Here is a 13,506-nt window from a genome sequence, read left to right as displayed (position 1 = left end):
AACTCAGAATGTGTGTGGAACTCTGTCTGTGTGTGAGCAGGTTTGAACCTAACTCTCTCTGTGTGTGTGTGAGCAGGTTTTAACCTAACTCTCTCTGTGTGTGTGTGTGAGCAGGTTTTCTTTTCTTCTTCTTGACGCTAGCCATCCCTTTAGCGGGATAATTGTCATCAACAACCGCTGAATTGCATAGCGCCACATTCAAATAATATTACTAAAACTATTTATATTCATGAAATCACAAGTGCAATATAGGAAAACACAGCTTAGCCTTTTGTTTATCCACCTGTCGTGTCAGATTTTGAAAATATGCTTTACAGCGAAAGCAATCCAAGCGTTTGTAAGTTTATCGATCGCTCAACAAAACATTATGAACACCTAGCATCAAGTAGCTTGGTCACGAAATTCAGAAAAGCAATCAAATTAATCGTTTACCTTTAATCTCCAGATGTTTTCACTCACGAGACTCCCAGTTACACAATAAATGTTCCTTTTGTTCCATAAAGATTATTTTTATATCCAAAATAACGTGCCAAACAAACGGCACTGTATGTTCAGAAATCCACAGGAAAGAGCGGTCACGACAACGCAGACAAATTCCAAATAGTATCCGTAATGTCCACAAAAACATGTCAAACATTTTTTTATAATCAATCATCAGGTTGTTTTAATAATATATATAGTCGATAATATATCAACTGTCTTTTTCAGTCATAGAGGGAAAGGCAATGGCTGCCCAAACTCTGTTGCGCCAAGCAAAACGCTGCTGCCACCTGGCCATACAATGACTCTTATCTCATACAATGACACCCGGATGTTCTAGCTGTGTCTGAATCCTGGCTTAGGAAGACCACCAAAAATTCTGAAATTGTAATCCCAAAACTACAACATTTTCAGACAAGATAGAACTGCCAAAGGGGGCGGTGTTGCAATCTACTGCAAAGATAGCCTGCAGAGTTCTGTCCTACTATCCAGGTCTGTACCCAAACAATTTGAACTTCTACTTTTAAAAATCCACCTCTCTAAAAACAAGTCTCTCACCGTTGCCGCCTGCTATAGACCACCCTCTGCCCCCAGCTGTGCTTTGGACACCATATGTGAACTGATTGCCCCCCATCTATCTTCAGAGCTCGTGCTGCTAGGCGACCTAAACTGGAACATGCTTAACACCCCAGCCATCCTACAATCTAAGCTTGATGCCCTCAATCTCACACAAATGATCAATGAACCTACCAGGTACCTCCCCAAAGCCTTAAACAGGGGCACCCTCATAGATATCATCCTAACCAACTTGCCCACTAAATACACCTCTGCTGTCTTCAACCAAGATCTCAGCGATCACTGCCTCATTGCCTGCATCCGTAATGGGTCAGCGGTCAAACGACCTCCACTCATCACTGTCAAACGCTCCCTGAAACACTTCAGCGAGCAGGCCTTTCTAATCGACCTGGCCGGGGTATCCTGGAAGGATATTGATCTCATCCCGTCAGTAGAGGATATTTTTTTTTAAATGCCTTCCTAACGATCTTAAATAGGGATGCCCCATTCAAGAAATTTAGAACCAGGAACAGATATAGCCCTTGGTTCTCCCCAGACCTGACTGCCCTTAACCAACACAAAAACATCCTATGGCGTTCTGCATTAGCATCGAACAGCCCCCGTGATATGCAGCTGTTCAGGGAAGCTAGAAACCATTATACAGAGGCAGTTAGAAAAGCCAAGGCTAGCTTTTTCAAGCAGAAATTTGCTTCCTGCAACACTAACTCTAAAAAGTTCTGGGACACAGTAAAGTCCATGGAGAATAAGAACACCTCCTCTCAGCTGCCCACTGCACTGAAGATAGGAAACACTGTCACCACTGATAAATCCACAGTAATTGAGAATTTCAATAAGCATTTTTCTACGGCTGGCCATGCTTTCCACCTGGCTACTCCTACCCCGGTCAACAGCACAGCACCCCTCACAGCAACTCGCCCAAGCCTTCCCCATTTCTCCTTCTCCCAAATCCGTTCAGCTGATGTTCTGAAAGAGCTGCAAAATCTGGACCCCTACAAATCAGCCGGGCTAGACAATCTGGACCCTTTCTTTCTAAAATTATCTGCCGAAATTGTTGCCACCCCTATTACTAGCCTGTTCAACCTCTCTTTCGTGCCTCTCTTTCGTGTCGTCTGAGATTCCCAAAGATTGGAAAGCAGCTGCGGTCATCCCCCTCTTCAAAGGGGGGGACACTCTTGACCCAAACTGCTACAGACCTATATCTATCCTACCATGCCTTTCTAAGGTCTTTGAAAGCCAAGTCAACAAACAAACAGATTACCGACCATTTCGAATCTCACCATACCTTCTCTGCTATGCAATCTGGTTTCAGAGCTGGTCATGGGTGCACCTCAGCCACGCTCAAGGTCCTAAACGATATCTTAACCACCATCGATAAGAAACATTACTGTGCAGCCGTATTCATTGATCTGGCCAAGGCTTTCGACTCTGTCATCCTCATCGGCAGACTCGACAGCCTTGGTTTCTCAAATGATTGCCTCGCCTGGTTCACCAACTACTCCTCTGATAGAGTTCAGTGTGGCAAATCGGAGGGTCTGCTGTCCGGACCTCTGGCAGTCTCTATGGGGGTGCCACAGGGTTCAATTCTTGGACCGACTCTCTTCTCTGTATACATCAATGAGGTCGCTCTTGCTGCTGGTGAGTCTCTGATCCACCTCTACGCAGACGACACCATTCTGTATACTTCTGGCCCTTCTTTGGACACTGTGTTAACAACCCTCCAGGCAAGCTTCAATGCCATACAACTCTCCTTCCGTGGCCTCCAATTGCTCTTAAATACAAGTAAAACTAAATGCATGCTCTTCAACCAATCGCTACCTGCACCTGCCCGCCTGTCCAACATCACTACTCTGGACGGCTCTGACTTAGAATACGTGGACAACTACAAATACTTAGGTGTCTGGTTAGATGGTAAACTCTCCTTCCAGACCCATATCAAACATCTCCAATGCAAAGTTAAATCTAGAATTGGCTTCCTATTTCGCAACAAAGCATGCTTCACTCATGCTGCCAAACATACCCTTGTAAAACTGACCATCCTACCGATCCTCGACTTCGGCGATGTCATTTACAAAATAGCCTCCAATACCCTACTCAACAAATTGGATGCAGTCTATCACAGTGCAATCCGTTTTGTCACCAAAGCCCCATATACTACCCACCATTGCGACCTGTACGCTCTCGTTGGCTGGCCCTCGCTTCATTCTCGTCGCCAAACCCACTGGCTCCATGTCATCTACAAGACCCTGCTAGGTAAAGTCTCCCCTTATCTCAGCTCGCTGGTCACCATAGCATCTCCCACCTGTAGCACACGCTCCAGAAGGTATATCTCTCTAGTCACCCCCAAAACCAATTCTTACTTTGGCCGCCTCTCCTTCCAGTTCTCTGCTGCCAATGACTGGAACGAACTACAAAAATCTCTGAAACTGGAAACACTTATCTCCCTCACTAGCTTTAAGCACCAACTGTCAGAGCAGCTCACAGATTACTGCACCTGTACATAGCCCACCTATAATTTACCCAAACATCTACCTCTTTCCCTACTGTATTTTATTTATTTATTTATTTATTTTGCTCCTTTGCACCCCATTATTTTTATTTCTACTTTGCACATTCTTCCACTGCAAATCTACCATTCCAGTGTTTTACTTGCTATATTGTATTTACTTTGCCACCATGGCCTTTTTTTGCCTTTACCTCCCTTATCTCACCTCATTTGCTCACATCGTATATAGACTTGTTTATACTGTATTATTTACTGTATGTTTGTTTTACTCCATGTGTAACTCTGTGTCGTTGTATGTGTTGAACTGCTTTGCTTTATCTTGGCCAGGTCGCAATTGTAAATGAGAACTTGTTCTCAACTTGCCTACCTGGTTAAATAAAGGTAAAATAAATAAATGTTATCTTTCTCGCTCATTTTTCAAAAATAAAAGCCTGAAACTATGTCTAAAGACTGATACCTTGAGGAAGCGATAATTGATATCCTTTTAAATGGAGCAAAGGCAGGCTATGGAACATGGAGTTTGCAAAATATAAGCCACTTCATGGTTTGATTTTCCTCAGGGTTTTGCCTGCTATATCAGTTCTGTTATACTCACAGACAATATTTTGACCGTTTTGGAAACTTTAGAGTGTTTTCTATCCTAATCTGTCAATTATATGCATATTCTAGTATCTGGTCCTGAGAAATAGGCCGTTTACTTCGGGAACGTTATTTTTCCAAACATAAAAATAGTGCCCCCTAGCTTCAAGAGGTTTTAACCTAACTCTCTGTGTGTGTGTGTGAGCAGGTTTTAACCTAACTCTCTGCGTCTCTCAGTTCGTGTGACGTGCTGGTGGTACCAGTAGGCCACATCTCCATGGGCCGAGCCATCAACGTGGTCCAGAAGCTGTGGACAGCAGGGGTTTCTACTGACATTGTCTATGACGTGTCACAGGTCAGTGATGAGCAGCCCGTAGCACTTCTGCTGTGACAATACCTAACCAACAGGGGGCGACACCATTCTATTCTACCCCACATGGACAGGCGGACCAAACTGCCTGTGAAGTTATTTACCTTGACCGTATGTGGAACTGTAAACACTCAGGGAAACGGGATCCTTTTTGAGTTTCCTTTCATATAAGTCTGTTAGAGTATCACGTTTAAGAAACACGATGCCCAGTTGTTTCCTTGGCCGACTTTCATCATCTCTGTTACTGTAAAGACTTCTATAAGCAGTTTTTATTTTCGGTTTGTTGGTGAAGTCTGTTGACCAACTCTAACCTGAGAAGTGTTGCTGTGTAGTTATCACCCTGGTGAATGTGGCTGGGGCCATGCCTCTCACATTCTTCATGTTTACGTGACGGCCTGATCTCAGGCCAGGAGGTGTCTGTGTGTCTCCCTCTGGCAGAGCGTGCAGCCGACTGCTCTGCTCCCCCTGCCCTCTTACGTTCACCCTTTCTCACTCCCTCTTGCCCTCTAGTATCCTCCCTCTCTACTTTTTCAGTTGCTCCCATCGCAAACTCTATAACATCACTGATTGCTCAACTCCATCCCCCTGACCTCCCAGCCACAGAGCTGAGCTCACACAGCTCTGCAGGAGAGAGACAGCATGTCGGTCTAACACATCAGAGTGGTAAAGGACGCCTTCCTCATGGTCTAATGTTAACCCCTTTCACATGCTTTTACTGGTCAAATCTCCAGTAAGTGCTAATTTATCGTCCGGTGATGGTTCCACTTTATTTTTGTTGGGTCTTGTTTCACGTTTTGTCACGTGCACAAGTACAGTGAAATAAATGCCTTTTCTAGCTTTTACTAGACAAATATGGTCAACCCGTTCCACATGCGGTCACCTGGGAGGCATATGGCTGAAAGCTGGTTGGCCCTCTCTGTCTGTCTCAGTGATAGAGCCGCCGTGAGGAAGCTGGTGGGGGAGTGAGACTGCTGGAGAGCAGAGCAGAGGTGATATACAGCACAGAGAATGTTCCTCAGTAGTCTACTGTTCTGGTCTGACCCAGCTCTGCCTGCCGGAGGAAACATGTCTGGCTGTACTTGATTAGGATAAATCCGCTCTGCTGCTCACACACAGCCACAGGTGACTGCACTACCTGGACAGGCCCAGGTTTGGGCACTGGGCAGAGCAGCTCTCCGTTCCAAGCAAAACTCTGCCGCTCTGGAGGAATTTGAGGCACAAGTGAAGCATTTCACCAGCACACATTTAATTATCCAGACCGTACGCTGCCATGGCCCAGTGGTATCTCAACCATCCCTGTTTTCTCTCTCCTATCCTTGCCACAGTACCTGCTCTGACATGTGTGAAATGGGGGAGTTTTTTTACATTTTTATTATAACATTCCAATCCTGTTGTCCAAACGTACGGCACACGCTCTCTGTTTTCACAGGAACTGATGAGCCATAGGAGAGCCACTGAAATCTGCCTGAACCCAGCTTTTAGCACACCCCTAAACCACCTGGACTGCTTCCAACTCGTACTCTTAGACAGACAGCCCACCTTTTACTAAACACATCACATCAAACTACTTTTCCCATAATCCCACTGTCATCGTACATGAGAAACATGGGGCTGAGGGCAGGTTTATCCTCGAGTGGCGCAGTGGTCTGAGGCACTGCATCTCCGTGCTAAAGGCATCACTACAGACCCTGGTTTGGTTCCAGGCTGTATCACAACCGGCCGTGATTGGGAGTCCTGTAAGGGCGGTGCACAATTAGCTCAGAAGACGGGACAAATCCTTACCCCAAATGAGCATTATGATGTATTTGACATTTTAGCAGAGCATACATTTTGTGTATTTTTTCCCCCCGTATTAGTCCCCCGTGGGAGTTGAACACAACCCTGGCGTTGCAAGGGCTGTCTCTACCAACTGAGCCACACGTTCTGTGGCAGCCATGTATGCTCCCCATTTAACATTACATAGGGAATATTTACATAGCATTTAACATTACATAGGGAATATTTAAACATTACATAGGGAATATTTAAACAATGCTATGTAACTGTAATTCTAGAATTAGTACAATATTCACATTTCTAAAAGTTGGCCTAACTCTCAGAATGGCTTTGGTGTTAGTGTTTCTTGTTCCCCTCTGTGTCTGACTGTGTCATTGTGTTCAGTCCCAGGAGACTATGCTGGAGCACTGTAGACAGGCTGGCATCACCTGCATGGCCCTTGTCTCAGACAAGGACGGGAACTACATCAAGGTAATTATAATGAAAATGGATTTATATAGCGCTTTTCCAGATGCTCAAAGCTCTTTACATAGTAACTGTTCTTTACTGTAACTGTATATGAAGTCCTGGCTGGAATGCAGCACTCTGATACAGTCTCTGGGCCAGCATCTGACTACGTAGTCTGAAATGTAATTTGCCTTTGTTGGCGACTTCTCCTACTTGTACAATAATTGGACTGCACCTGTGCTGTTAGCTTAGTGCATGTAAATGGTCTTGATATGAATTCCAAATGGTTTGACGTATACATTAGTTTGATATGAAAAATGAGAATTTAGAGTGAAAGTTTTGTGTTGGAAGCAGGTCTAATTTCCCCTCCCTGTCCCCCGTGTGTCCCCTCCCTGTCCCCCGTGTGTCCCCAGGTCAAGTCCTTTGAGAAGGAAAGGCAGTCAGAGAAGAGGATTCCAGAGTCTGACCTTGTGGATCACATTGTTCAGAAATGTCGGACCAAATTCTTTGAGGAGAGAAATATCCGGTGACAACACGGTTTATTAACCCACGCACAATCTCTGTAATAGACGTTCAGTGTTGTTGGGGAAAGAGACTCATACAGCTGTTTTGTCTCTCCTCCAACAGGGAAACCTCTGAGACTGTCTCTCCTCAGAACACCAAGGGGTCACTCGTCAATGCCTCAGGTACGGTTGAACAGCCTTCTTCTCCACCCTGTATACAGGGATGACCCTCCATTACCATTGACTTGGTTCTGGGTTGGATTTCATACGAGCGTCTGCATGGCGTTAGAGCTGTGTTGAATGGATAATTAAAGGGTGATGGTGACTATGTGAGCTGCAAGGTGATTTAATGACGGTGTTACATTTCACACCACCTCTAGCTCACATGCACAGTATATGTGAACCTTAATGCAGCACAATGGCCGTATTAGTCTGGGTAACAATTATGGCTTCTCAGTCTACTGGTGTCTGGGTGATGGTGTGAGAAGGCTGACAGCTAAGTCAGAGAGGAGCTCAGCTCAGGCATATTCCCATGATCTCATTATTTTGTGTGTGTGTGTGTGTACGTGCTGTGACTTGACAGGATCGTCAGAGCAGCACGGGAGCAGCGCCTCCAGTAACATCAATGTGTTACTTATCTCACCAGAGAAGGTGTCCTCCAGCGGCAGACGGCGCTACGAGACCCAGGTCTGTCAATCAATCACTCCGGTCACTCATACCTGTCCCGAAGTCGACTTTTTAACAGATTGAGCTCAGCCCAGTCACGCAGGCGACCACGACACAACTCTCCCTGGCTGTGGTTCCCAGCTCTCTCTCACTTTAGCACGGTGGCATCCGTCAAGGTCAGACAACACGACGGCTTTTACGCACGCGGCCAGCCCAGTTGTTAACGGCATTGGCTCACATGGAGCCCAACTGCATGTGAAGATGAAGGGGCTTTTGTTTCCCAGTTTCATTGGAAAAATGACTTTTTTTTCACCCTCTTCTTTTCAGATTCAAACCAGATTGCATTATCTTGCTAGCAATTTACAGAACAAGAGCAATGACATCGAAGTTCTGGCTGTAAGTCATTTTCTGTTTCCCCCGCTTTACATCTTATCTGTTGAATCCATGTGTATAATAGTGAAATAAGGACAGAAGTTAGCTGATAGCTATAATAGCAAACATCGACGTGCAGTGGGATTTAGAGTTCCCCTGGAGGTAGATAGCTACAAAGTGATTCCAGTTGCCGCAGAACAATAAACAGAAAACAAAAGGAGAGGGCAAGCCATTTGGAGCTAAATTGCTACCATATTTAGTTTATTTGTGGTTTTGGAGTAAATTTGAAAGGAGGTATTCACCGAGTAAATTATACAGCGTAGTATTTACTGATACGACATACTCCAAATACATTTGTCATTCCATATGTTTGTGTCTGGTTCCCATCAGAGTTAGAGGCTAGATGCTGGAGCGTGAGGTATTGAATTTGAAACATTACAGACATAATCGCCTTGATGCCGGTATGTATTTACTCAGAGCTAGAAGTCTGCCTCCAGATCACGTCATCAGTAATCCTACCTGCCTGTCATAGGTAATACCCCTAACTAAAGAGAAATGCAATTTTCTCAAAATATAATATAAAGGCATAGATGGAACATAAGCTGATGGTTCTATGATTTCCTGCGAGGGACCTTTACAGTAGTGCCCTTTAGTGGTGGTGAGAGCACCAGGAATGAGGCAATGTTCTGCTCACAGACTAAATTGATACAGCACATTGTGCAAATGAACTTCATCACCTTTAGCTGAAGGAACTGAGCCTTCTGTTTTTTGTTGCCACTGCGTCTTGATATTTATAGTTTATATTTGGTTGCTGTGGTTACATTTACTTCCTTTAGAAAACAGACAACATGCTATATACAGTGTGGTCTGGGAGTACATGGTGAGATAACATCCATTGTCTTTGTGGAGTCTTAAAGCACCTCCCTCTGTTCCGTCCCAGGTGGACCTCCCGAAGGCAACTCTCATCAACTTCCTGTCATTGGAGGTCTGTACCCAGCTCTGCTTATCATAACCTATCTGAAACAGTCAATAAAGGATATCTTGGCAGGATAGAGGAGGGAGGAAGTCCTGTTTCCTTCCTTGTCACCTTCACTCTGTCCTCCGCCAGCAGTCCTGCCAGGACCCTTTAGGTCACCTGCCCTGTCCCCCTCGCACAAACACCACGAGTTACCAGCTGGGACAAAGTGTAATCTAACATTCCAAACTCCTGACCGCAGGGCTTGCCAAACGAAACCAGGAACCCCTGGCTTTCATAAATAAAAAAAAATACAAATGAGAATGTCAATTATATGGTGTTAAGAAACATGCTCTGAACACAAGCAGTGTTGCATAACTAAGCAAACACTCGCGCCAAATGAATGGTGGTCCTATACAGTTCCCCTCTCACATCACACATGTGGATTTGTGAGTGTCAGAGAAAACACTTTCGCTGTATAAAACAAATTACAATACACAGTGTGTGTGCCCAGACTCACAGGAAATCATGCATCACACAGACTAATTACCCCACAGAGCCGTGAGGGCCTGGGACTCGCATATCTATCTTTTATAATTCCCACCATTTAACTGCAGATGGGGGAGTGAATGTACACACAGTCTCCGACGCAGTAACTACAGCCGACATAAACAGCCCTGCTTGTTTGATCGCAGCCGCTATGTTGAATGTCTGATTGCTGGTTTCTGTCTCACTCTCTCTTTCTGCCACTCTTCTCTCCAGTTTGATGGAGATGAGCAGTTCAACATCAGCGTTAAACATCTGCTGTCACGTCTCCCCAAGCAGCGCTACCTCAAGTCCATCTGTGAGGAGATCCACTGCTTCAAAATCCTAAAAAGGTACGTAGCTGTTTTTTTCAGGCCCTGTGTGTTCCAGGGCAGGCAAACCCAGGCCAGCCAGAGTGTGAGAGCAGGGCTGTAGACCCCATGACCCCCTGTGCGCTCCCAGGTTCTGACTCAGGCCTTGACTTGCCTTTTTTTATTTAAAAAAATCATGAAACCTGAGGAAAACGGTCGAGAGCATTAAAGGCCCTTTAAAAACCAGACTTCCTTTTATGACCAGCAAACACCAGAAAACCCCAGCCCACACTCCAGGTCCCCAGCCCACACTCCGGGTCCCCAGCCCACACTCCAGGTGTGTGGATGTCAGTCAATTCTTCAAACAGAGCAATCAGAGATAATTACAGTCTATAAAACACCACCAACTCCTCAGATGATCAGATTTCCATTTGGGGTAAGGATTTGTCCTGTCTGTCTGACTGCTGTCTGAGTTTCTCCATTGTGAGTGACACCCAGAGCCCTGGGCCAGGTCACAGGCACCGTTAAAGCTCCACTGCAGGCTGTCTGTACAGGGGACTGGGCTAATATCAGCCTCGCTACCTATAGCCCTGCTCAAAGACTGGGCTAAAGCCTCTCCATTTTTGGTTTTCCCTGCCTAGTTTTATTTAGATGCTCAGAACAAGGAGCCTATGTTGGATTTGATGGATGTTCTCTTTCATGAATGGAGATGACACAGAAGAAAGCAAGAGCCCATTTCTCTGGCTCTTTCAGGGCTCTTCATCAACCATCCAGAGCAGTTGGTTTTAATCTCCTGTGTGTCTCATTCACCGATGAGGGGAAAGTGTTTACTGATAAATTACCGTCATTTGCTAACAATGGAGATATTCACCGTGGGTTTTATGTGTTTGTTTTCGCTTGAACTAGGTGACTGAGAGGGCCGGATTCAGTGTCTTGAGAAGGTATTCACACCCCTTGACTTATTCCACATTTCGTTGTGTTATAGAGATTTTTTTGTCACTGACCTAAACACAATACCACATAATGTTCAAGTGGACTTGTGTTTTTCAACATTTTTACTAAAAAATGAAAAGCTGAAATGTCGTCAGTCAATAAGTATTTAACCTCTTTGTTATAGCAATCCTAAATAAGTTCAGGAGTACAAATTTGCTTAACAAGTCACAAGTTGCCACAGACTCACTCTGTGTGCAATAGTGTTTAACATGATTTTTGAATGACCACCTCATGTCTGTACCCCGCAATTAACTTTTTGTCCTGAATACAAAGTGTTATGTTTGGTGCAAGTCCAATACAACACATTACTGAGTACCACAGCCCATATTTTCAAGCGTAGTGGTAGCTGCATCGTGTTATGGGTGTGTTTGTAATCGTTAAGGACTGAGCAGTTTTTCAGGATAAAAAAGAAATGGAATGGAGATTGGCACAGACAAAATCCTAGAGGAAAACCTTGTTCAGTCTGCTTTCCACCAGACAGTGGAAGATTAATTCACCTTTCAGCAGGACAATAATTGAAATGTTGCACAATCCAGGTGGGGAAAGCTCTTAGAGACTTACCCAGAAAGACGTACAGCTGTAATCGCTGCCAACGGTGCTTCTACAAAGCATTCACTCGGGTGTTTGCAAAAATGTCTAAAACATGTTTTCACTTTGTCATTGTTTGGGTATTGTGTTTAGACGGGTGAGGGGGAGAAAAAAAATGTAATCAATTTTGAATTCAGGCTGTAACACAACAACATGTGGAATACGTCAACGGGTAGGAATACTTTCTGAAGGCACTGAAAGTGGTCCAAAGGCCACAGTAGTAAACAGCCGCCTGGCTGCAACGTGCCTATATACTACTCTGCCCATATGGCCCCGCAGTCATTGAGCAGCAGCTACAGCCACTCTTTCATTTACTTGAAAACAGACTCGTAACTCGCTGCCTGCCAGATCATCTGAAATACTCTGTGAAAGAATGAAAAGAAAGGGCCAATAATGATGGTGACAATGAAATAAGAATAGTCCAATTAGGCTGTTTTTCCACAATGAGCCGGCCAGTTAAAACTTACCCAAACCAACTTTACCTGGTGTGGTAGGCTTTCACAAGAAAGCAGTTATAGGTTATGTTGTTTGTCGTTGATGTCCATAGCAATTGTTATGCATTCCCTTTACATATGGAAACGTATACACAGAGAGTTCAAAACATTAAGAACACCTTCCTCAGAACAGCATCTATTCGTCGGGGCATGGACTCTACATGGTGTCAAAAGCGTTCCACAGGGATGCTGGCCCATGTTGAACACAATACTTCCCACAGTTGTCAAGTTGGCTGGATGTCCTTTGGATGGTGGACCATTCTAGATACACACTGTTGAGCGTGAGAAACCCAGCAGTGTTGCAGTTCTTGACACAAACCGGTGCACCTGGCACCTACTACCATACCCCGTTCAAAGTCACTTAAATCTTTTGTCTTGCCCATTCACCTTCTGAATGGTAAACATACACAATCCATGTCCTCAGGCTTAAAAATCTTTCATTAACCTGTCACCTCCCCTTCTTCGAGACTGATTTGAAGGGGATTTAACAGGTGACATCATCAATAAGGGATCATAGCTTTCACCTGGTCATTCTGTCATGGAAAGAGCAGGTGTTTATAATAGTTTGTATGCTCAGTGTACTTCAACATAGCCTGCTAATGGCCACTTGCAGTTGTTTGGACAAACATTGCATTATTGAGAAATGGGCTTTGGTATTTGGACTTAATGAGTGTGTTGTCTTTGCAGGGCTGCTGTGGTGGTTTTGTACAGCTACAAGGACGATTACTACAATATTCTTCTGTGAAACCAAAGATGCTACTGCTCAGGACATGCTCCAAGCTGCTCCCAGCACAACAGGCTTCCTGTGGCGCTTTTCTATGTAGAGAAACTGTATCTGTTTAGAAAGATGACTTTCCTTTTGAGACTGTGAACCTAAAGGCAAAAGTGAACTTTTAGTGTTAAATTGTGATCCAGTTACAATCAGCTCTGAACCTCACTGCATTTTGTGCTCCTCCCTACAACTAGAAGGCAAAAAAATGGTTTCTCATCTTCTTACTGTACCTGCCTTAATGTGTAACGGTTAATGTACATTCTGAAGAGGAATGTTTTTTTGATTGCAGATAAAGTGTTGCTATATTTCCAAATAAATGGCCAATTCCATATTTTTAAAGTGACATGATGAATAATGGCATTAAATCTCATATTTTCCCTCAGTTTGTGGTTCTCTTCTGTGAGATTGCAGCAGTCTGCGGGAACAAAGAATGTAGTCTTCAACAAAGCAGCTCCAACCATAGCTGAGGAACTTGATGAATAGCTATGGACTGTGGATATTCTATTACTGAGATATCTATGGGGTTTTCGACTGACTGACTACTACAAATTTCCATTTTCCTGTTGAATGTGAACTCCAATGGTATGGAAAAACCA

General features: G+C 44.4%; 1 protein-coding gene across 1 annotated transcript in view; it reads left to right on the top strand.

Annotated features, from left to right (window-relative positions):
* Positions 1-13,285, top strand: part of LOC110504199 (eIF-2-alpha kinase GCN2-like) — a 28,225-nt gene extending 14,940 nt beyond the window's left edge. Inside the window, 10 exon segments of the mRNA XM_090219309.1 lie at positions 504-526; positions 4,376-4,493; positions 6,669-6,755; positions 7,145-7,257; positions 7,359-7,417; positions 7,818-7,921; positions 8,228-8,296; positions 9,213-9,257; positions 9,990-10,105; positions 12,826-13,285. Of these exon segments, the coding sequence (XP_090075435.1) occupies positions 504-526; positions 4,376-4,493; positions 6,669-6,755; positions 7,145-7,257; positions 7,359-7,417; positions 7,818-7,921; positions 8,228-8,296; positions 9,213-9,257; positions 9,990-10,105; positions 12,826-12,883 (792 nt within the window). The 3' untranslated portion in view covers positions 12,884-13,285.
* Positions 13,286-13,506: the final 221 nt, after the last annotated feature.

The sequence above is a fragment of the Oncorhynchus mykiss genome, chromosome 25 (genome assembly GCF_057628025.1).
Source record: "Oncorhynchus mykiss isolate SJ-2025 chromosome 25, ASM5762802v1, whole genome shotgun sequence".
Taxonomy (NCBI): domain Eukaryota; kingdom Metazoa; phylum Chordata; class Actinopteri; order Salmoniformes; family Salmonidae; genus Oncorhynchus; species Oncorhynchus mykiss.
Note: the sequence above shows the minus strand (reverse complement) of the source record. Positions and strands in the feature narration are given on the sequence as shown.